Source organism: Hemiscyllium ocellatum, chromosome 10 (genome assembly GCF_020745735.1).
Source record: "Hemiscyllium ocellatum isolate sHemOce1 chromosome 10, sHemOce1.pat.X.cur, whole genome shotgun sequence".
Classification (NCBI taxonomy): Eukaryota; Metazoa; Chordata; class Chondrichthyes; order Orectolobiformes; family Hemiscylliidae; genus Hemiscyllium; species Hemiscyllium ocellatum.
This window is the reverse complement of record NC_083410.1, coordinates 63,953,047-63,977,206: the sequence shown is the minus strand read 5'-3', so window position 1 is coordinate 63,977,206 and position 24,160 is coordinate 63,953,047. Positions and strand designations below refer to the sequence as shown.

Sequence of the window (24,160 nt, the reverse complement as noted above, 5' to 3'; positions counted from 1 at the left end):
CGGCTCGTATCCGTCCAAACCCTTTCTATTCATATACCCATCCAGATGCCTTTTAAAATGTTGTAATTGTACTAGCCTCCATCACTTCCTCTGGCAGCTCATTCCATACATGCACCACTCTCAAAATGAAAATGTTGCCCCTTAGGTCTCTTTTACATCTTTCTCCTCTCACCCTAAACCTATGCCCTCAAGACTCCGCCCCAAAGAAAGGACTTTGTCTATTTATCTTGTCCACGCTCCTCATGATTTTATAAACCTCTATAAAGGTCACCCCTCAGCCTCCAATGCTAGGGAAAACAGCCCCAACCTATTCAGCCTCTCCCAATAGCTCAAATCCTCCAACCGTGGCAACATCCTTGTAAATCTTTTCTGAACCCTTTCAAGTTTCACAAGATCCTTCATATAGGAAGAAGGAGACTACACTAAAAGCCTAACCCACGTCTTGTACAGCCACAACAGGACCTCCCAACTCCTGTACTCAATACTCTGACCAATAAAAGGAAAGCATACCAAATGCCTTCTTCACTGCCCTATCTAGCTGCGACTCTACTTTCAAGGAGCTATTAACCTGCACTCCAAGGTCTTTTTGTTCAGCAACTATTAAGTGTATAAGTCCTGCTAAGATTTGTTTTCCCAAAATGCAACACCTCACATTTATCTAAATTAAACTCCATCTACCACTCTTCAGCCCATTGACCCATCTGATCAAGAGCCCACTGCAATCAGAGGTAACCTTCTTCGCTGTCCACTACACCTCAAATTTTAGTGTCATTTACAACTTTAATAACTAAACATCCTATGTTCAAATCCAAATCATTTATATAAAAGTAGTGAACCCAGCACCGTTCTTTGTGGCAATCCACAGGTCACAGGTCTCCAGTCTCCACTACCACCCTTTGTCTTCTACCTTCGAGCCAGTTCTGCATCCAAATGGTTAGTTCTCCCTATATTCTATGAGATTTATGATTCTCCATAGATGATGCCTGATCTTTGCAGCCCCAGCACTTACAAATCTTAAATCAGAAATAAAATCACAATAAGAACAGGACACCGCTGGAGACCAAAATTACAGAATTTGTATATTCAAAGATCAGTAACCAAAGGAAGCACATAATGGGAGTGATTAAACAACTCCCTAACTTTGCAACAAGTTTCCAAAAGTCTATAACTCCTACTCGAGGCTTTGCAATGATTTGTTCTGCATTGTACAGTCCCATACAAGATGTAGATAGTTGGACAATATACTTATGAAATATTGGTAACTGCAGGAAGATATAATATGTAACAATTAGCTGGTGACATTTTGTGTTCATGTTTTCAATTTGGTCCTGTTTTTGTTGCTACTAATGCTCGGTCTGAGATTATAACCATGAAGATTTGGCTTAACCAGTAGCAATCACACTATTCTTTATAGATGAGTTCAATGTTAGAAAAGGAGTACCTTGAAGTAATTAGCTGACACATTGTCATTGAATGGAATAACATTATATTTTGATGGTTTTCTTTGCATCTTGGTGCTATGGCATTCCGTTACTAAACAGATATAGGCTAGAGAGGGCAAATTATCAATAGTGATTGTAATGCCAAATTTTTGTATTTGTGAATTTTCTTTCACATATATGAAGCTGCCCTCTTACTAAATTCATTACCAGTCCGATCCAATCATCAGTTCTTTTCATCAATTTTAATATGATCACTGCTGTAATTCAACAGTTAGTGGAAAGTTGACTTTATTTGTGGTCTGCCAAGTTTAGATGCCCTGACTGCACTATGCTATCAAAGCAAGAGATTATCAGTGTGGAATTCAGGAGGACATAACTTTTACAATATGGGCACATAGTGTGCCACTCTTTTATAAAAAAAGATTCTCACATTCAGCATAAGGAGTGGCTCTGATAAACATTTTGCTTTGTGTTTGAACTTTGCATTTTATGGGAGGTGGAAATGTGTTTATAGAACAAGGAAAAAAAAAGTTAATTTCAACATCCCTCTTTATGGCTATAAATGTAAAGTTGCTCAGAGTTGCCTGAAATTAATCAAACTATTTTTCAGGTTGTAATGTCAGGTACCACATTAATCAGATTAATGCAGGTATGCTTTGCTGTAGGGATTTGCTGTATGTGCTTCCTGCAGTTGGCATTAGTCACTATTGATAATTTGTCCTTTCCCTAGACTATATCAATTTAGCAATGAAATGCCATAGCATCAAGTTGGAAAGAAAACCAACTTCTAATGTTATTTCATCCAATGATAATGTGTTAACTAACACAAACATAAATCATCTATAAGGAGTAGTGTGATGACTGCTACTGGTTAAGCCAAATCTTCATAGTTATGATCTCGGACACAGCATTAGTAGCAGCATAATCAGCACCAAATTGAAAACATTAATACAAAATATCACCAGCCAATTGTAACATACATCTACCTGCAGTTACCAGTATTTCGTAAGCATATTGTCCAGCTATCTACATCTTGTATGCGACTGTACAATACAGAACTAATCACTGCAAAGCCTCAAGTATGAATTATAGCCCTACATCTGATAAAGTATTGTCATTCAGTTTCAGAGAAAGTTCCTGGGTTCAAATTTAGTTCTACAAGAGAAATTACTGCACCTGAAAACCATTTAAAAAAACACTTCTATTACATATCCAATAGTTTTAGAAAAAAATCTTCACTTTACATTTAACTTGGTGTTTGACTTCACACTTTACCAGCATTGATAACAGAGACTCTCAACCACCACCCAGATGGGAAATAAAAAAATCAGAGTACAAAAAGGAAATGAGATTTAATTCAAGATAAAACAAAGTAAATTTTAAAAGTAAAGAAATTAAAACTCCACTCTCAATGGGAGCCAAGCACATTGTTCAGTAAATCACCTGTTTTATAATTAAGCTTGTAACTTTAGACTGGTTAGGGTGTAATTACTCCAGATAGTCCATCTCCAATTAGATAGTTCATTGCATAACTCAATAGCATTTGAAATGGAGCTGTTTTGGAAGACATTATCCATGATTGTACCATGGTGGCCTGACTTCAGAGGTCAAACATGGTTCATCTTCTGAAGTGCAAATATTTGAATTTAATTACATGCTAGTTCCTATTCTGTAAAGAGGGCATAGCTGTAGCTATAAAATCAGAAACTGAGAGATTAGAAGCATAGATCATAAAAAAAGATGAAAACAACAAATGGGATATGAAAGAGTTAGTGATGATGATAAGTTTGGACAAAGAAATTCCTGAATTTCAGAACATGTATAAAGCATGTGGGATACTGGCAAAGTTGTCTTAAATGCTCAAAAATGGTGTTTGACAGAAGACATCGATTAACCTTTTTTCTGGAACATTTCATCAAAGGGCCCGAGAAAAGTAAAAAGTTGGTTGATATGGAGCTACAACCCACAAGCAAAAGATTAGGTACTGTCCTTAGATGATAGGCAATTTAAGAAGTTGCTTAAAAAATATGGAGAGAAAACATTTGAGAGCATTATAGTAAAGAAAAAATATAAAATTAATTACTGTTGTAGCGAAAAGTCGGTTTGAAAATGCAGTATAGTTAGTGGAGAATGCTGACTCAACGAAGTTGGCTTCATCAAAAATTACAAACTAGTCGACTATCTCAGGTGGGTCTGTTTGTGGAATAAATGAACATCTCATGACCTTTCGGCTCACCACAACCCAGAAGCAGTATATACACCTTAATCCTATAAGCAACAGATGAGGCCAAAAACAAATTCCATTCCAATTAGGATCAATGGTTTTCAATTTACAATTGTCCTTGATGCACACAAACTTCTGGAAAAATCACAATTAGCAAGAAAGGCATAGTGAAAACACAGAACAATTAATCCCATCTTCTGACAAAATGCCTTGAATATGATCTGGTCATTACACATTCTATTTCAACAGAGACATACATCTTATGGCATCACTCACATCCCAAACTTTAGCACCTGCTTGACTAAGTCATTGCCTGAATGAGTGATCACAAGGATGTCTGCACAACACATGCCATGACAAGAGCTGACAACTGCTGGATCGAACCTCACCTAAACCAGTCAACCTAGACCCAAAATAGCAGTGGCAGAAGCTCTGACAATGAATATCCTGTGGCAATAAACTCAAAGACCTGCAATGAGAGTCCTGCTCAGCTAACACTTTAGTTATCTTCTTTAGTTTCAACGAGCAGGAACCACAAGATGTCCGCAGGTTCAACACAGAAAAAGGTGACATAAAAGAACAAATGACTGTTAGAAATAGTGCAACCATGAGCTAGATAAGATTCTTCAGTGCACAGAAGAGCATCCACTGCCAAGCATCCAAATAGCTATTCCACTGAAAGCCAAGAATGGAGTGGAAGCATGAGGTCAGACAAGCTGTTAGCACTCAGTGGAATGAGGACTTTGAGGAACTCAACTGTGACTCAGTCCTTGACGAGTGCCTTCAATCTCAGCACAACCAGCCGGATGTGGAGACTGAATAAACTGTCTCACAACTGAGAATCGACAAGGCTGCCTTACAGCTAGAATCCTCCTAAAAACAACACTGAAATAGGGGAAGAAACACTTATGGCAATGAACACAGGATGTCAGATTCCTCATCTGGAAAGACAGCATGTATGCCAGGGGATCACTCTGACAGGTGACAAGACTAATTACAATAATTACATAGGGGCCTTTCTGCTGTCTGCCAGGTAAAAAAGGTATGACAACTGAGCTTGGTCCAGAGTCATAATGTGGACTTTGCATCCATTAAGAAGCTCCGCTGAGGTCTTATTGCAAATATCATAAGTCCATAAAATATACAGAAAACAGAAGCAATGTCTATGCATGGCCGTCTTTGACTTCCAATTACTAAGGCCTCCAACTATCAACAGGGACAGATTATGGTTAATATTTAGGAAATGTGGTAAGGAAAAGCATGAGACTACAGACCAGTGAGCCTGACGTTGGTGGTAGGCAAGTTGTTGGAAGGGATCCTGAGGGACAGGTCTTACTTGCATTTGGACAGGCAAGGACTGATTAGGGATAGTCAATATGGCTTTGTGCGTGGGAAATTATGTCTCACAAACTTGATGAGTTTTTTTGAAGACATAAGGGCTACGGGGAGAACGCTGGTAAGTGGAGTTGAAATGCCCATCAGCCATGATTGAATAGCGGAGTGGACCTGATGGGCCGAATGGCCTTACTTCCACTCCTATGTCTTATGGTAACCAAGGGGGTCAAGATGAGGGCAGAGTGGTGGACGTGATCTATATGGACTTCAGTAAGGTGTTCGACAAGGTTCATGGTAGACTAGTTAGCAAGGTTAGATCACGTGGAATACAGGGAGAACTAGCCATTTGGATACAGAACTGGCTTGAAGGTAGAAGGAGGGTGGTGGTGGAGGGCTGCCTTTCAGACTGGAAACCTGTGACCAGTGGTGTGTCATAAAGATCGGTACTCGGTTCACTGCTTTTTGTCATTTATACAAATTATTTGGATGTGAACAGAGGAGATATAGTTAGTAATTTTGCAGATTACATCAAAATTGAAAGTGCAGTGGACAGCGAAGAAAGTTACCTCAGATTACAACAGGATCTTGATCAGGTGGGTCAATGGGCCATGGAATGGCAGATGGAGTTTAAATTTAGATAAATATGAGGTCCTGTATTTTGGAAAGACAAATCAGGGCGGCACTTATGCACTAATGGTAAAGTCCTAGAAAGTGTTGCTGAACAAAGAGACCTTGGAGTGAAGGTTCATAACTCCTGGAAAGCGGACTCACAGGTAAATGGGATAGTGAAGGCGGCACTTGGTATGCTTTCCTTTCTTGGTCAAAGCATCGAGTATACGCGTTGAAACATCGTGTTGTGGCTGTACAGGATATTGGTTAGGCCATTTTTAGAATATCGTCTGCAATTCTGGTCTCCCTTCTATCAGACGGGTGTTGTGAAACTTGAAAGGGTTCAGAAAAGATTTACAAGGCTGTTGCCAGGGTTGGAGGATTTGAGCTAGAGGGAGAGACTGAACAGGTTGGGGTTGTTTTCCCTGAAGTGTCGGAGGCTGAGGGGTGACCTTAGAGAGATTTATGGATATGGTAAATAGACAAGGTCGTTCTACCTGGGGGCGGGGGAAGGAGGAGCAAAACAGTCCAGAACTGGAGGGCATAGGTTTGGGGAGAGAGGGGCAAGATTTTAAAAAGGAACCTAGGCGGCAACATTTTCATGCAAAGAATGATGCGTGTATGGAATGAGCTGCCAGTAGAAATTATGGAGACTAGGACAATTACAATATTTAAAAAAGACATCTGGATGGGTATTTGAATAGGAAGGGTTGGTTGGGATATGGTCCAAGTGCTGGCAAATGGGACTAGATTACATTAATCTGGGACATCTGGTCTGTTTCCATGTTGTCTATCTCTAACTTTATGTCGCATCCACCTCCACCTTGGTTGCCCACTGAAATTCATCACCAACCTCTGTCTGCAGAACACAAGACGAGACGTGATCCTCACTGACAGATCAAATACAGACTCAGTAAAAGTTAAAACTGGGGTAAAGCAAGGTTGTGCCATCACACCAAATGCTCTTCTATCTTCCTCATCACAACACTCCACCCCAGTTCTACGAAGCTCCCAGATAAACGCAACATTACTAATGACTCATAGCACTCCCTTGTATGGGATCACTCAACTGGAGAAATAGTCCAAGGGAAGATACCATTCATGGAGTGTTGAAAAATGCAGGGGCAGTTCAAGTGCAATCAACAGAAGTGACGTGCGAAAAATCTGAGCAACCTACTTCACAAACACCATCTATGGCAATGTATGCAGATCCAGTATTGGGTAATTTATCATCTCAGGACCCATAACTCCAAAGTGGAAGAAAGTCATTCTCTGACCTAAACTGGATAGTTACTGAGGAATCTGAGCTGATAGCATTAAGCACATTTCAATGATAAAGCCATAACATCACCAAAACCTTTATTCAGAAAATGCAACACATCCAAAGTCAAGCTGCAGTTTTTGAAAAGATGTTAAAATTAGTTCATGCAATCTATTTTTTGCATGGGTTCTATAAACCTGTAATATTGCACAAAACTGATTATAAAATGAAAAGATTACTAGTGCTCAAACCTTCCTAATTGAGTCAGAGTTAATATTGCTAATCCAGATCAGACAAAAAGTCACGTACCTTCCCAAGATTTCTCAGGCCTGACTTCTGAAGAGTCCACTGTAAGAATCTCAGCCCAGTAAACCATGCAGACTACACTGGAGTGAATACTCTCAAAAGCCAAGCACTTTTTTATTGACTATTGATGTATTCCAGCAATGGACAAAGTCTTTAAAAAAAAAGTCCCGAAGCCTCTTTGTAAGCTACCAAAAAGGCAAGTAGGTGAGAGGGTAAGGTGAAAAGTAGTTCAGGGAGGAGTTAAAAGGTGTGAAAACAGGGATATTGGTGAGGGTCATCAGTGTTGGAGAGACCATGAAATGAGGATTAAGGTGAAGGTCAGTTTTATATTGTTATCCAGGCAAAATCTAATCTCACCCTAACCTTTTCCTGGGTAGATACTCAGGTTGAGTCAAAGCTCTTGAAAAGTCTCAGACTCTGCAGAGCTTCAGACATTTTTGGAGGCTTACGGACAGAGGGTAATTTCCTATCAGGAGCTTAAACCTCCTGCGAAGTCAAATTGGGATACACAAGAAATTTCAAAGCACACCTCTTTCACATGTCCTGTTTCAGGTTACCTGGAGATCAAGATCTGGACTAAGATCTTTTCTTGTCCTATTAAGTCTAAAACAACTCTAAATAGCAAATATCTCAAAAACTATCAAAGCCACTGAGCTTAAATCAAATTGTGCATTATTTTTTACCTGTATCAGTGAATAATTGAATATCTTGTGTCAGATCAATGTTTACACTTTCTGCATTTTCCACCTTCTTAAAAATTATTCCAATAAACCAGATGGTAACATAATCACCCCTATAAAAAAAAGAGAAAAATAGATCTCTCAGTAGGTATTTATTGTTAGAACATTGCTAATGATTTTACTTCAACAGGATTTACAAAGGTAAGCTACATTTGAGGCAGATTTTGCATTCAAAGTGATAGCAATAATTTAAATTGGAGAAACTTCCTGCAAAGATTTAGAGCAGAGGATATAGGATCAGAATAAGGTCTATCGACTTTGTTCCACCACGCAATTATGACCAATATATTTATCAATGCAATTCTCATGTTTTTTCATCACAAGTGATCTCTTGTGGGCTGAACTTTACCTGTCAAGATATTGAAGTCAATTCTGGCTTCAGCTTAAAGTAGCCCGCAGTGGTCATACTATCAAGCTAACCAGCAAATCAGGTCAGAGTTCTTACAAAGAAAGAAGAAATTAACAGTGCAAGAGGCAGCTATCTGGCCCATCATATTTGTGCAGTTTGAAAGAGCTATTCAATCTAATCCTACTTTCTAGTTCTTTTTGCCTATTTCTCATTCAAATTCACCACTGCTATGACATTTACTAATGATACTTGTTATTCATACTTAAGAACCTTATTTGTTTACCCCCAGAAAGAAAAGTGGATCGTATTGTAGAATATGGCCCTGAAACACCTGTAAAAATTCCAATTAAAATTAGAATTTGCTTTACACAGTCTGGTAAAGCCAGAACTCTGCAGTTGACGGAGTGACTGGCTAAAAGATTATCTGATACTTGTTAGACAGCTTTGTAATTGCCTGAAGCTATCCTAGACCAACACAACAGGATGCAGACTCAACTGTTACCTGACTACTCTCCACAGCGTTTTTTTTGGTTAAATGACTTACACAGGACATTAAGAAGCACACTTCTCACTATTCTGAGATCTCTTGGATCCCCACACTATAGAAACAGGCCATTTGGCCCTTCGAGTCTACACCAACCCTCTGAAAAGCATTCCAGACCCACCCCCGCTACGCTATCCCTGTAACCCTGCATTCCCATGGCTAATCCACCTATTCTACATATCTCTGAACACTATGGGCAATTTAGCATGGTCAATCCACCTAACCCACACAACTTTGGACTGTGTGAGGAAACTGGGAGTACCTGGATGAAAACCATATAGACACACAGGGAGAACATGCAAACTCTGCATACACACAGTCATTAGAGGCTGGAATTGAACCCAGGTCCTTGGTACTGAGAGGCAGTAGCACGAACCACTGCGTAACCATGCCACTCCAGTACAGTTCATTGATCCAAAGTGCATTATCTCACCCACTGCTTACTGATTTTAATCTGCCATTTTACTCTCACCTGATCAGTCCATTGATATCTTTCTGCAACATACAGCTTTCTCCTTCATCATCATCCACATGGCCAACTTCCTTTCTTGTCCCCAACATTGATAAAGTACCACAAAAAGCAAGGGAGCTAATATCGAGCTTTTCAGAATCCCACTGGAAACAGGCAGCCACAAAAATGACCATAACCTTCAGTTTCTTGCCACTGCATCAATTTTGGAGGAGCCTGTCATGCAGGACCTTTTAAAGCCACACATGCTCTATGCTACCCTGAGGTAATCTGCCTTGAATTAGTCAAACACAACCAACCATTCTTTAAATCAATGCTAATGGTCCTTGATAAATAATCAATCATTCAGAGTAGCTCAGATTTATAATGCCCTTTAATTTGCTTTCCCTTCAAATTTACTGTCTATCATAAGATGCTTGGTCTGTCACTTAGATGATCCTTTCCCCTCTTTTTAAGAGGCAGGCAAGAAGCCAGGAAGTAAAATACATTAAATTACCTTTCTCTTCATAAAAAATAAATTATATTGGAATACACAAACAAACACAACAGTTGAAGCAGATGTTAATATTTTAAAATTTTATCACAAGGAAGCGTGAGGTTCCACAATTACAAAATATTTCAGAACCAGAGAGGCTGTTCTTCTGAGTTTATGAATTTAGTTCTCGTTCAATTAACAAGGTGTGATCTATTCCCAAGGATTTTGACAGATCAAAAAAAAGAGAATTCATATCAATTGAAGAGAACAGTAAGAACATAGTAGTCACAGACGTACAGCATGGAAACAGACCCTTTGGTCCAACCTGCCCACGCCGACCAGATATCCCAACCCAATCTAGTCCGCACGGCGGCCCATATCCCTCCAAACCCTTCCTATTCACATACCCATCCAAATGCCTCTTAAATGCTGCAATTGTACCAGCCTCCACCACATCCTCTGGCAGCCCATTCCATACCCACACCACCCTCTGTATGAAAAAGTTGCCCCTTAGGTCTCTTTTATATATCTTTCCCCTCTCACTCTAAACCTATGCCCTCTAGTTCTGGACTTCCCCACCCCAGGGACGAGACTTTGTCTATTTATCCTATCCATGCCCCTCAATTATGTAAACCTCTATAAAAGGTCACCCCTCAGCCTCCAATGCTCCAGGGAAAACAGTCTCAGCCTGTTCAGCCTCTCCCTGTAGCTCAAATCCTCCAACCGTGACAACATCCTTGTAAATCTTTTCTGAACCTTTCAAGTTTCACAACATCTTTCCGATAGGAAGGAGACCAGAACTGCACGCAATATTCCAACAGTGGCCTAACCAATGTCCTGTACAGCCGTAACATGACCTCCCAACTCCTGTACTCAATACTCTGACCAATAAAGGAAAGCATACCAAACGCCTTCTTCACTATCCTATCTACCTGCGACTCCACTTTCAAGGAGCTATGAACCTGCATTCCAAGGTCTCTTTGTTCAGCAATACTCCCTAGGACCTTACCATTAAGTATACAAGTCCTGCTAAGATTTGCCGCATTTATCTGAATTAAACTCCGTCTGCCACTTCTCAGCCCATTGGCCCATCTGGTCCAGATTCTGTTGTAATCTGAGTAACCCTCTTCGCTGTCCACTACACCTCTAATTTTGGTGTCATCTGCAAACTTCCTAACTGTACCTCTTATGCTCGCATCAAAATCATTTATGTAAATGACAAAAAGTAGAGGACCCAGCACCGATCCTTGTGGCACTCCACTGGTCACAGGCCTCCAGTCTGAAAAACAACCCTCCACCACCACCCTCTGTCGTCTTCTACCTTTGAGCCAGTTCTGTGTCCAAATGGCTAGTTCTCCCTTTATTCCATGAGATCTAACGTTGCTAATCAGTCTCCCATGGGGAACCTTGTTGAATGCCTTACTGAAGTCCATACAGATCACATCTACTGCTCTGCCCTCATCAATCTTCTTTGCCGCTTATTCAAAAAAACTCAGTCAAGTTTGTGAGACATCATTTCTATGCACAAAGTAATGTTGACTATCCTTAATCAGTCCTTGACTTTCCAAATACATGTACATCCTGTCCCTCAGGATTCCCTCCAACAACTTGCCCGCCACGGAGGTCAGACACACCGGTCTATAGTACCCTGGCTTGTCTTTACCGTCCTTCTTAAACAGTGGCACCACGTTTGCCAACCTCCAGTCTTCAGGCACCTCACCTGTGACTAGCACAGGAACAGGTCCTTTGGCCCACCAAGACTGTACCGACACATGATGCCTTTACAAACAGTCCACTGAACCTGTTCAGCCAGTTAGGTAGTGGATGCCCTGTACTTCAATTCCATTTATTAGCCATTGCTCCATATCCCTTGCCTAACAAACAAAAACTAATTTTGAGACTTCCAACAAATCCATTTGCCATGGCCTTTCAGAATGCTGAATTCAAAATTTTCACTTCCCATTGAGAAAAAAAGCTTCCTGATTTCTCCCATAAATAGCCTTGCTTTGGCTTCACCCACCAAAAGGCAGGCTTTCCTGCATCTACCCTATTGAATACTTAAATCTTTTAAAATATGTCAATTAAAACTCTCTTCAATTTTACTCAAGAAAAATTAAACAAGTTTATGTAACTGGTCATCAGAGCTTGAGGAGGCAAATAATAGCATAATTCTGCTGAATCTCCATTCACAAAACCAATATATTCTTCCCAAAGTGTAAGTGTTGAAAATTTAAAGAAACGTGCTAGTTGGGATCTGACCAAAATCTGTCTGCATTCCCTGGGAGTTAAGACCAACACTCCTTTCATTTGCAATTGCCTTTTCTACTGGTGCATTAACTTTCAGCAATTTATGGGTAAGTCAGGTCTTTTTACTCCTCGTGTCACATTGATTAGAAGACTTCCTGATTTATGTTGCTTGGATCTAAAGTGGATGATGCTACATGTCTCCAAATTGAATTTCATCTGTCAGTCATCCTCATAAGATAAGTCTATGCAATGTTCTGCTCTTACCTAAAAAAGTTATTGTGCCTCCTAACCTGGTACCTTCTGCAAATTTGGATTTGCAACTAAATTGTGATATACATTTGAACAGAAGGGGCCCCTGAACATGGATGCCTGCAGAAATGGAGGTATAGGTTAAATTGATTGATAGCAAAACAAGCTCAAGGGATGATCCTCATGATTCTCTGAAATACCTTTGCAGAGTGCACAAGCCTTTCAGTCCACAGGACAGCATACAGCAGAATTCATAATCCTAATTATGGTAGAAAAAGCTTCAGACAAAATTGACAAAATTCTGTATTTGACAATGGTAAGACAGGTCCAATAATCGATTTGGCAATTTCTTCTCACCATTTTGAAGCCTTTTTGATCACCAAGAGTTCTATAATTATAACCTTTTAAGAAAACTATGATTTTCTCATTATTGTTATGTATTTTACAACAAAATAATAAAATACAGTGGAAAGTTTTTCACTGTGGTGCCACAGAATGGCACAAATTTGAATAATTTAAAAATAAGGGGGAATAAAAGATATAACTTGAAGAGAGTCCATTAGTTCTAAATCAGCTCACCACCAGTGATGCCTGTGCCACCATCCCTCTGTAACCACTTCACCAATGTCCACACTGCACCCAACAAATATCCAAGTCTCTGATCCTCAGGCGCCATCCACCACCATCCTGTGCCAGATCAACTAACGTCAGAGTCACGTCTCTTGCCGCTGGGTCCACCTCACAGATGTTGCTGGGATACCCTTCCACCAACGATCTGCCTCCAGCAGCGCCAGACCCAAGCAAAAGTTACTGATCCTTGGACGCCATCTTTTGCCACTGGGCTTATCTTGCTGATGTTGCCTCTGCCAATGTAGCAGCCACCGATTCCAGGTTCTGTGCTGTCTCTGGAAAAGTAAATGAGGGGCACTCTCCTGTGCCCCCAGCCTGGCTCAAGACCAGCACCCTAGGTCTGGCTTAAGGTCTACGTGCTGAGTTCTTGTTGCCACCAGTGCTGTCCAAGATCAGGACAAGTAATTAAATCAAAAAGGAGAGGGAGGAGAAAAAGAAGAAAATTGTCAGAGCAGACGTACTCCAGCACAGAAGCTCTATTCCGCTGCCATCTTAGACTGGACCTATTCTCATTTTGTGCACCAACAGCTTGATTTTATGCTGCATTGCAAGGTGCTCGCTCAGTGGAGAATGGAATGTAATAAGTTGGATAACTGGCCCAGATTCTTGCCATCCACCCTGCAACCTGGCTCCAACTGGGGGTGGGATTTAGTCCTGTGTGCATTGGCTCTCCGTGCTTCCACACCCAAAATGCCCTGGTCATTTTTATTGGGTCTGGCATGTATGGATCCGCTTGCAGTTCCAGCATTGCCCACTAGCTTTCTGGGGCTTCAGCTCGCCAGGGTGGGACTTCCTCCATTGTGGTCTAACTCTCACCAGCAAAAGGTAACCTGGAGCATGTCACTAAAGCAAGAAAGGTCTTTCTCAAACTTGCAATATACTTCCCTATCCTGAATTAAAATTCAATCCCACAAAACATAAATTCTAAATTAAACTTTTGAAAATCAAGTCATATAAAGATATGTAGCATGGAAACAGACCCTTCAGTCCAACTCATCCATGCCCACCAGATATCCTATAGTAATCTAGTCCCATTTGCCAGCACTTGGTCCCATATCCCTTGCTATTCATGTACTCATTCTCTTAAATGTTGTAATTGTACCAGCCTCCACCAGTTCCTCTGGCAGCTCAGTCCATACACGCACCACCCTCTGCATGAAAAGTTGCCCTTTAGGTGCAGAGGCAAACAATTACAGTATTTCAGAAAGCACCAGGCAGTAATAACGCACATTCTGCTTAGTCTCCAGACAACAACTTTTCTTCAGGTGCCTAATTTCTGCTGAACTTTACACAAAGCCCCAGTACATCACTGAAGCACATATTTGAGAAGAATGATGAATTGACATCAAAAGTCACGGGAATTTTGAAAAAGAAGCTGGTCAATTTGCCATTAGTTAACAGAAATGCAATAAAACTAGTTTTCAGATGTATCCACTTGCTGAGCATGGCAGTAAATGGAATTACGCAGCTTACTCAATAGTCTACACTTTTCATCTGAATTACTGAGTATCCACAATACTGACACTGTTCCAAAAATATTAATTTGGAAACTTGTATAGGGTAATATTCATACTTTGGTCTACACTAGTTGAGATTATTCACAATTTTGACCACAGATACAAATTAGAAGCAAATGGTGCTCACTTGTGCTCTCAAAGCAACTCCACCATTCATCAAGATTAATGCTGATCAGATTACTCCACAGTCTACCTATTCAGAATTAATTTTCATCCCCTTGCTTAGTAAAAAAAAAATCTACGTCTACCTTAAAAATATTCAAAGGATTCTGTTTCTACCATCTTCAGGAAGTGTTCCAATGACGGGAAGAACTAATCACTCCCTCAGTGTGACTTACATGTATTAGCAATTTTAGAACTAAGTAGTAGTGGTGGTACAGGAGCTAAATTTGAATAATGTTGTGACACAATAAAGGTGACACATCAATATGAATCATGAAAAGATACATCATCTGTTTATAGTACATTAATGAAAGCAATGATTTTAAAAATTATCACAAACTCAAAGTTCTACATTTTAAAAGCATGGTTGTATTGCAAGCCATTGCCAAAGTCTCTCCTACCCTCCAAATAGGATTTGCAAGATACAAACTGAATCATCAAGTTGTAGGTAAGATCTGCAGATTACCATCATACTTTAGAGTAGCTAAACATTTTTTGAAGAATTCCAATTGGTAAGCTCTTCTGCAGTCTTATCTTAAGCATATGACTGAAGATCAAGGCTTTTAGTCATCGTTGCTCTAGTATACCTGCTGAGAATTATTGTCAGCAAAAACTATGAATTTTTAAAAATTAGTGTACAAGGGATGATTAGGCCAAATGGAACAAATGTGAAACATAGGAAAAAAAAAGTCAAAATCAAAACTTTAATTGGGTGATTTTGTTTTTGCTACACATCTGGTGTTGTGTACTTTTCTTCTATAGAGCTGCTAATAAATGCAATTTTTAAAATGTTTTTGAGGTTAAATGCAGCTTAAATAATTAACTGTGGAGATTTTTGGAAGTTAATTAAAGAATAACTTCTAGCAGATATGATCTGCAATAACTAAAGCATATAAACCAAATCATCTATTTACTGAAAATACAATGGCTTCTTTCACTTTAACTTTCAACACAATACTTAACAGAAATCATTCTCAACTAATACCTCCAGATGCCTATGTGTTTAGGATACAGAGTAATTTCAAATTAGTACAAAGCACAGACATACTAGTGAAGTATCAACTTTTCTTAGCCATCATAAGGAAGAGTCTATGTTGACCGTAAAGATTAAAATTAAATTTGAAATTGAAAGAGTGTTTTTATACGAACGATGCAAATTACATCTATGCCTGCTGTGATTTGTCCTCTGATATAGACATACCTAAAACAAAAATATACCAGTTACTTTAGCATCTTCAAATTAGTCTCAGTATTGGAGTGCTGCAACTGGGTTAGTGATTAAAATATTCCTTCAAATTCCTACAAAAAATTCATATGTAGTACACCATGGTTGATCACGCATTGATTCCAATATTTGTTAAATTGTACACAAAGTTATAGGTGATTTTAACCAGCTAATTTCAAACCAGTTAAACATCAGTTCTACCATGTTTAAAATATGAAGGATTCAAGTCAATGAAAAAACCTAACTTACAGATTGTGATGCTCTTTTAAGCCAGGAAAAGACTGTGGGTTTACATGGGCAAGATTAATGTAGTCATTTCGCTCAAGGTTGCCAACAAGTACACGGATTTTTGATTCAACAAGACCAACCCTGAAAAGGAAAACATTTTTACTTTGGAAGTTAACTAAAGCAACACAAATACTGAAATAAAATACACAGATATAAGCCATTTGATCCAACTAGCCGTATCAATGTTCAGCATTCATCCAAGCCTTTTCCCATCTGGCAACCTTACATTCTCTTCACCACATCCTATCATACTTCCCCTTAATTGCATCTATCACATCTGCCTCAACCTGTGAGACAGTGTTCCACAATAGCATTACTCTGCAGGAGAACTTTCTTCTGAACTCCTTATCTCATTTTGTAGTGACCATCATCTTTTGATCTCTGGATTTTTCTTTTCCCACAGTCTTTATGAAAATCAAAATTTAAGCTTATTACACCACATTCAAGAGAAAGACTCAGCTGTGTGATATTTCGCTTGAATTGATAACGATCTTGCAATTTTTTTTTTAAGATTTCCCACAGTGTGGAAACAGGCCCTTCAGCCCAACAAGTCCACACCGACCCTCCGAAGAGCAACCCACCCCCCTATATTTACTGCTGACTAATTCTCCTAACACTACGGGCAATTTAACATGGCCAATTCACCTAACCTGCACATCTTTGGACTGTGGGAGGAAGCCGGAACACCCGGAGGAAACCCATGCAGACACGGGGAGAATGTGCAAACTCCATACAGACAGTTGCCCGAGGAGGGAATTGAACCTGGGTCTCTGGCGCTGTGAGGCAGCAGCGCTAACCACTGTGCCACCGTGCCGCCCCACCGTGCCAATATTGACAGTATCCTTGTAAATCATTTTTTACTGGATTATTTACCATTCTAAGTGATGTTCTTCAGTGGATGCACTTGCTGTTAATACAATGTAGTGCCTATAAACAAAAAGATTTATTTCAAATGTTGTTTCGTTGAGAACATTAGAAAACAATATTTCAAAATAACAGTGCAAAACAAGCTCACTATAAGGCATTCATTGCTTTTTTTTAGGAAAAGCAAAGTGCAACAATACACTGAAATAACTCAAATCATAAACACTGCCTTACTTACAATTTTCAAAATTAGGTACCAACTCATTAAATGTGCTTCACTCTTATCACACAAAATAAGCAGTAAACATGAGGCAGTTACTGATACAGAGCAGATATTTAGCAGCCTAGTCATAAGCAAAAAGATGGTTTCCCAAAAAGAAATAAAAGTTAAGTTGAATCTTAAAATTTTCTTTTTCCTCTTGCGCACTCTTTCTTGTCTATATAGTTATAAAAAATTATTTAAGATTATTAGACCACATTTAAAGAATTGCTCTACAGAGACAGCATGGACTTAATAAACCCAATGGCCTCCAATTGTCATATTCTTTCTTTAAATTCTGATTTTTGGAGATAATATTCCATTTCAATCCCACTAATAACCAATGATATTAAATCTTCAAGATGACAGGAATCAACAGCCAAGGTTTCACTTTAAAATATTTTACTGTCGAACTCAAGAAAAAATAAATCATGTAGTAAAAACAAAATGGCATTCAAACAGAGGACATTCACCTTAAACGCTCCGTCCTACCAAGCTAAATTTCAACTGTTCCAGCAACATTCCCAGAACATGTGTGGCACCACTGTAGTGTCAATGGTCTTTCAACTGCCACCTCTCAAATTCTCACTCACTAGATTTAGCCTTTGAGCTGCTGTCATCAGCAGCTTTATTTCATCCAGGATGTATTGTGTAAACATCAATAAGATACCAGTGGTTCAGAACAATCCTAATGTGGTAGCTTCCCAGAGGTTTTTCAGCTGACCAACCTACCAACACCTCATTTCACAATCTGTTCACCTGAAGTACAAACATTCAGCTCTTCAGCATTAACCATTCACATTGCTTCACTATGAGCCCTTTTTCTTAAAAATTGCCGAACAGAAAATTCACCTTCTTATAGAAGGTACTGCTATTTTCTCACACCAACAATTCAGTGAACTTGTTCTACTGCAGGAAGCTGAATTTTGAGGCCTCACCTATTAGGAATTTTTTTTTTTGGTTACCCAGCTATAATCTCCAGATAATGCCAAGTCATAGCTCGCTTCTCAAAATGACCTCACAGCTAGAAAATCCAACTGCAATCTCCCCTCACCCGAATAGAGTACTTTCATTCTGGATTAAGAAAAAGACATTTCACAAAGTGCATAGTTCAGCACAATATACTTTTTATTGTTGTAAATAAGTCACTTCACAGCTTTTGCTTTGTGTCATTGTCTCAATATAGGGCTTATTCAGCACCCTTTTCATTACATGTCGAATTCATGAGGCAACATGCATTACATAATTGGGGTGTTGCTATATGAAGTAGGGGTGCTGCCTAATGATCAACAGATGTAATTACATGTTCTGTAGGAAAAGTGCACTCCAGATTACACGCACACTTATGGGAATGGTCAATAATTGGGAAAATATCTAAAGTAGTTTCACAGTTCAAAAGAATGTAACAGATACGGGAAGAGAAAAAAAAATGTGGAATGAAACAACAACAACAACAACAACAACAACAACAGCAACATCATGGGTACAGAGCAAATGCGGGAGATCTTCAACTTTTGAAAATATGAACTAAAAAATGTACTGGTGGCTCAAAACAGAAAACATTTGCATATTTTTGGCACCTATGAAACATCCAATGATCCCTACGAACTGAAGTGGCAGGAGGGTTTGGTCACTATGCTTTTTGTTAGGAACCAATAGAATCATGTATAAGGATAGCTACCCATATTAGCAGCAGATACACATACAATGTACATCCGATAATACTGACCATGGGATAGCTGGTGCTGGATATCGAAATACACAGTTTCAACAGTCTACCTTTGACAATGACAAAGAGGATCCAGTATTGGCAGTATACTGGAATACTAAATGCTCCTGACCAATGTTGCATCACATTAATATTGGGAAAAAAAAACTTAATCAGTATTGGTTTAAAATCCAAAAGTTTATCAGATAGATATTTTGCTAAATTGGGATAGATTTCTACAGAAACAAATTGAAAGAAGAATGTAGGTGACATTGTGAAGCATGCATATACTTACTTATATTTTTGGAAGAAGCTGGGTGGTTCAAAGAGCTTAGACCAGTCTGTCTTACTTTGTAGTATTTCATCAGTAATGGCAAGACCTGAAATATACAAAGCTAAATTAGTATGGAAATGGAATAAAACCACAACTTAATAGTACAAATAATAGAAAGCATCTTAAAAAGACAACTATGACGTAACTTGCAGAATTTCATTTCATGTATTCAGTGCTACTAAACTGAAAAAAGCTCAACAACCTGTGAGAATTCATTCATGCATAATGTTGACTGTAAGGAACCAAGAAAGATGTACATGTGAACACTACTGTTATTATTCATTAAGAATCTCAAGGTTAAGTGCAATACCAATAGATTTTCTTTTGGAAAAGCAAAATGTTAGGTCAACTTTACTGCGTGACATTATTACACAAAATAATATTGCTGTTGACAGTTACAAATTATCAAATCCTTTTTAGAAGGAAAATAATTTGTTGATTTAAGATTCCTTCATGCAGAGTGTGCTTGAACTTCAAATAAAAATCTGGAAGACTACAGGAAACTAAGTAAACCAATTTTCTGCAATAATTTAAAAAGTAAACCTTGCTTGAATTCTTCGATCATTATTGTTCGAGTTGACGAGGACACATTGAATGTGGAATTTTGTTGTGGGTAGGCAGGAGTTATTATTGGCATCAGGTGATATCTGTCAGATGGGTTTACCTGTGAAACAAATGTCATATGTGAGAACATATAATAAACATAAAATCAGATTGAGTATAATTTGAATACTAATCATACCCGTGGATCCCAAACTGGCAGGTTCAAGTTGCTATCCTCTGGTTGTTTAAGCAATACTGGGTTTGGCCACTCCCTAAAAACAAAAAAAAATTTCAGGACAACTATTTAATTGAATTAGCTTAAAAATGAAATGGCAATACTCACTCAGATTCAATTCTGCCCTAACAGTGAAACATTAAATTCATACACAACGGTAACTGCTCTCTGTTGCAGCCAGGCAATATCCCTTTATATTGTCTGACCCTCTTGCTAAAGGCACCAGGGCACACTCTTCCATATATAATTTTAAAGATTGACAGTTAGAAAATAGGTGGGAGCAATTTAAAGTAGGTTTACAAAAATTTTTTAGGAGGTTCAAAGAATTCTCAAAATACTGGCTAAGGTTAGGTTTAACATTATCTTGGATTTCTAGTCAGTGATAGCAGTCCTGTACTGCATGCCTTGATTTGTCCAACTCCGATCAGAATCCACTAAAATGTTATAAATGCACATCAGATATTCAAATTAAACAAGAGCTAACTGGAATTTGGTTTAGTTTTGCATTAACTTCTATTCCAAAGTCATGACATTGCAATACAGAGCAACCTCTATTATCCGAATTTCGAATTACCCGAATAAGATCTCAAAGATGCAATGCTTTGCTCAACTGTTATCTGAACATTCAATTAGCCGAACAAAATACTCCCTGCTCCTCATCCACCATGCCGTTTAGATAATAGTTTTCCCTATACTGATTTTCAGACTAAATGAAAAATGGTATAGTTGAAATGGTGATAAAAAGACATTACAAATGTCTGCACTGGAATACTGCTTTCAGTGTTGTTACAGAACATAGAACAATACAGCACAGGATACTGAGGATTTTTTTCGTTTACTTCTTCTGTTACCTGAATGCTCAAATTGAATAAAAACATCTTTAGAATATTAGCACATTAGCTCAGAACATGCAAGTTGTCTTTTTATATAAACTTTTAGCATAGGTGTTACCTGTGGACATCAAAATTAAATGCATACGTTCAACGTCACTACCATTAGCCAAAAATGCTATTTTTGCTATTACATGACAATTTTTCACTTGTTCAGAGTTTTCCTGGAGTCCTGTCTTTAGTGTGTTCTGTACGTAATCTATTCCACACATGGAAACTGAACAGGGAAGTGCTCAACAGGTCGGGTAGTATCTACGCAGAGAGGAACAATAAGTTAACACCGAGTTGACTACGTGGTTCTCTAAAGAAGAGTTAATATACACAACACAAACGTTAACTCTGTGCCTCTCTCCACAGATGTTGACAGACCAGCTGAATACTGCCACTGTTTTCATTTCAAATTTCTAACATCTACAGCATTTTTCTTTTACATCAAAATGCATACTTGAAAAATTTTATACAATTCATCCTCTAAAATAGAACTAGAAAAAAAAACATACAATAACTTTCGGCGATAACATCTGTTGCAAGTTCCCAACAGTTTTACTTACCATTTGGAAAAGACTAGAAAAAACTTGTGGACTAAAGTAGATGCAACTGCATTAGGATACAACTGACAGGTTCTTGCTACCAACATGGCCCATGAAACACCGCCAAGGAATCCAAGCATATTAGAGTATATTCCACGTCCTGGAATAGATTTTTATAATAGCATTCAGCATTCTTTTAACATCTGTATGCATAATAATTTGTAAATAAAAGTATCTGTACTACTTACTTTTTGCCCACAGCTTAATGGCTCTAAGAGTTAACCTGAAATTCTCTTTATTTGGCACCAAATGAAGAATTTCATCTGTAACCCTGCAACCTGTCAAACCAAAATGTTTTAAGTTGTGTTAAATGCAACTCTTACACAAAATGCAAATATTCATAATCAGGTATTGGACTATCCAAAATTTACACCAAGTTAATGTTGCGTTCATGTATTAAGTATGAAAACAGTCAGATTTTGTAACTGGCTACTCCATAATGCTACAAAACCGATGTGAACTCTTGTTTAAGCCTTCCTTATTTAAATGTTGAATGACTTAGTATTGGTTTATTTAGACCAGTTGGATGGATGCCTGGCTGGTTTGTGATGCTGTGTGTGGATTCAATTCCTGCACCAGTTGAGGTTGCTACTCTCCTTCTCAAACTCTCCCTTTGCCTGAGGAGTGGTGACCTTCAGGCTAAACCACAGCAGTCGTCTCTCAAAAGAGAGCAGCTTTATGTTCTGCTAGGACTATGGCGACTTAATTTACTACTAAAATAAGTTGAAGTTAAAAGAAGTCATGAAACATTTGTTAGTCAGTTTATTAGGAAACATCTGGAACAGAACAGATACACCCATTAATTTGAACAATCAAAAGTAACATTCAAGATCAAGTTACCATTCAAACTTCGTATACATCGAATGTCAAGGTTTTTCAGACGAGAATCATCGCGGAGGTCCAAATTGTCTGGAATGGTTTGCAAAGCTAGCCTAGCAAATACAAGATCAATCTGAAAGAGAGTTAAAAGATGTCCATCACAATGGCATTGTAATGTAAACAAATGAAAGTCAGATTTAAATTAACGATAGGCCACATTTAATTACATTGATGCAATTGAGACTATAATTTTTGTACATCAACAGAAAGGTACACTGTACTCTTTACAAATACGTGCAACCATATTAGCAAGGGAAATCTTACCTCAATATTATCAAGTTCAAATTTTATAACTGGAACAAATGCATCTTCAACAGCCTGCAAAATCAAAGGATGGAAGATTGATGTGGACCATGAATTACAATTACTAACATCTCAATACAACTGGGCAGCCTTCACATTTTTTCTATTACGCACAGACAAGGGTTGAGGTCAAAAACATGAAATTCTAGGTACGGCTGCTCCCTTACTCATACACGAAAAAAAATCTTAAAAATAAACAAGGGTGGAGAGGATGGGGAAATCAATTTTTAAGTTACTGATTTCAGTTCAGTGGCATGTTAAAAAAAATAAAATGGGAAAGTCTTGCTTTGGCAAATAGTCATTTTAAAGTAGAAATTTGTTGTCAATCTATTTATGAAACACCATTGTGAAACAAAAGGAAAAGAAAGTTGAATCAGGTTCCAATATCTATAGTCAATATGTTAAACAAAAATTTCATAGTACAGAACTTGAGTACTGCTGAAAAAAAAATAGACATTTTGTCAAAAACTTTTCATCGCCCACAGGACATTTGTGAAGAGTACCAATTCAGGGGGAAAGCAAACAAACATTTATACTGCATGAGTGAAGAATGCGGATTAACTGGCAAGTGGACTCTGGCAGAGGCATTCCCATGGAAAATATGCGCTTAATACCGATTCATTTATAACTGCCAGGCTTAGTAGGTGTATTACTACATGAGGCTTCTAGTACATACAAGTACACCAAGCTGACAATTCGACTCAATCCTAAATTGAGTGTCAGTGAAATTCTTTGCACAAGCGGGATTATCCAGTAAATACTGTCTAATTGCAGAAGCATAACTAATATTAGACCCAATTTTACAGGTTTTGCAAGGATGTGCTAGTTAGGTACATTTAATACCTTGGCTAAATGCAATCAGCCAAAAGTGATATGCTGTGCAATAAGATTCACTAGTCTTTGGGATAATTAGCCTATATACAAAGCATTACACTGGCAAAGAAATTATACAGTGCAATAGGCAGAGGTCTTTCTGGCAGCCATCAGTTAGTGATAAACATCACCAATAATACTATTGCACAGGAGCAGCATGAAACAGTCAGCTTCAGCTGTTATTCAACTTTTTGAGACACTTTACTCTCCCAGGTATCCCTAGGCAGACTGGACATCTATCAGGACCAAGAGAGTGACTGCTTCCATGTAACACATATCTACTCAACCAAAGATATTGCCAAACCCTGACTGAGACACTGAGCAACACCAATTTACTCTTTAAATGATGAGTGCCGATAAACATAGGGACATGGTATGTATGGGCAGATAACTTTTAGAAAAAGGCTTATCCAGGGTAAATGTGAAGTTACACTTTTTTTAAAAACCTTGATTATTTGTAACTAAAAGACAGCGACAATTGAGCAGAGGATGGAAGCAAACAACTTTTCAGTGATTTAACAGGTATTCTTGAAGTTCAGCTCCAGCTCAGAGTTCAGAGGTTCTGCATTGCCCACCCCAACAAGCCCCAGCTGGAAACAGGAATTCCGAA

At 38.5% G+C, this 24,160-nt stretch overlaps 1 protein-coding gene across 3 annotated transcripts in view; it reads right to left on the bottom strand.

Moving 5' to 3' along the window:
- Positions 1–24,160, bottom strand: part of LOC132819780 (poly(A) polymerase gamma-like) — a 40,352-nt gene that overhangs the window by 5,459 nt on the left and 10,733 nt on the right. For all 3 annotated transcript variants that reach the window (XM_060831537.1, XM_060831538.1, XM_060831539.1), the window contains exons 6-15: positions 22,639–22,692; positions 22,336–22,447; positions 21,684–21,773; positions 21,457–21,595; positions 19,980–20,052; positions 19,781–19,901; positions 19,199–19,283; positions 16,946–16,999; positions 16,034–16,153; positions 7,861–7,970 (exon numbers count right to left, since the gene is read on the bottom strand). In XM_060831537.1, coding sequence (XP_060687520.1) covers positions 7,861–7,970; positions 16,034–16,153; positions 16,946–16,999; positions 19,199–19,283; positions 19,781–19,901; positions 19,980–20,052; positions 21,457–21,595; positions 21,684–21,773; positions 22,336–22,447; positions 22,639–22,692 — 958 coding nt within the window. The remainder of the gene's footprint in view (positions 1–7,860; positions 7,971–16,033; positions 16,154–16,945; positions 17,000–19,198; positions 19,284–19,780; positions 19,902–19,979; positions 20,053–21,456; positions 21,596–21,683; positions 21,774–22,335; positions 22,448–22,638; positions 22,693–24,160) is intronic.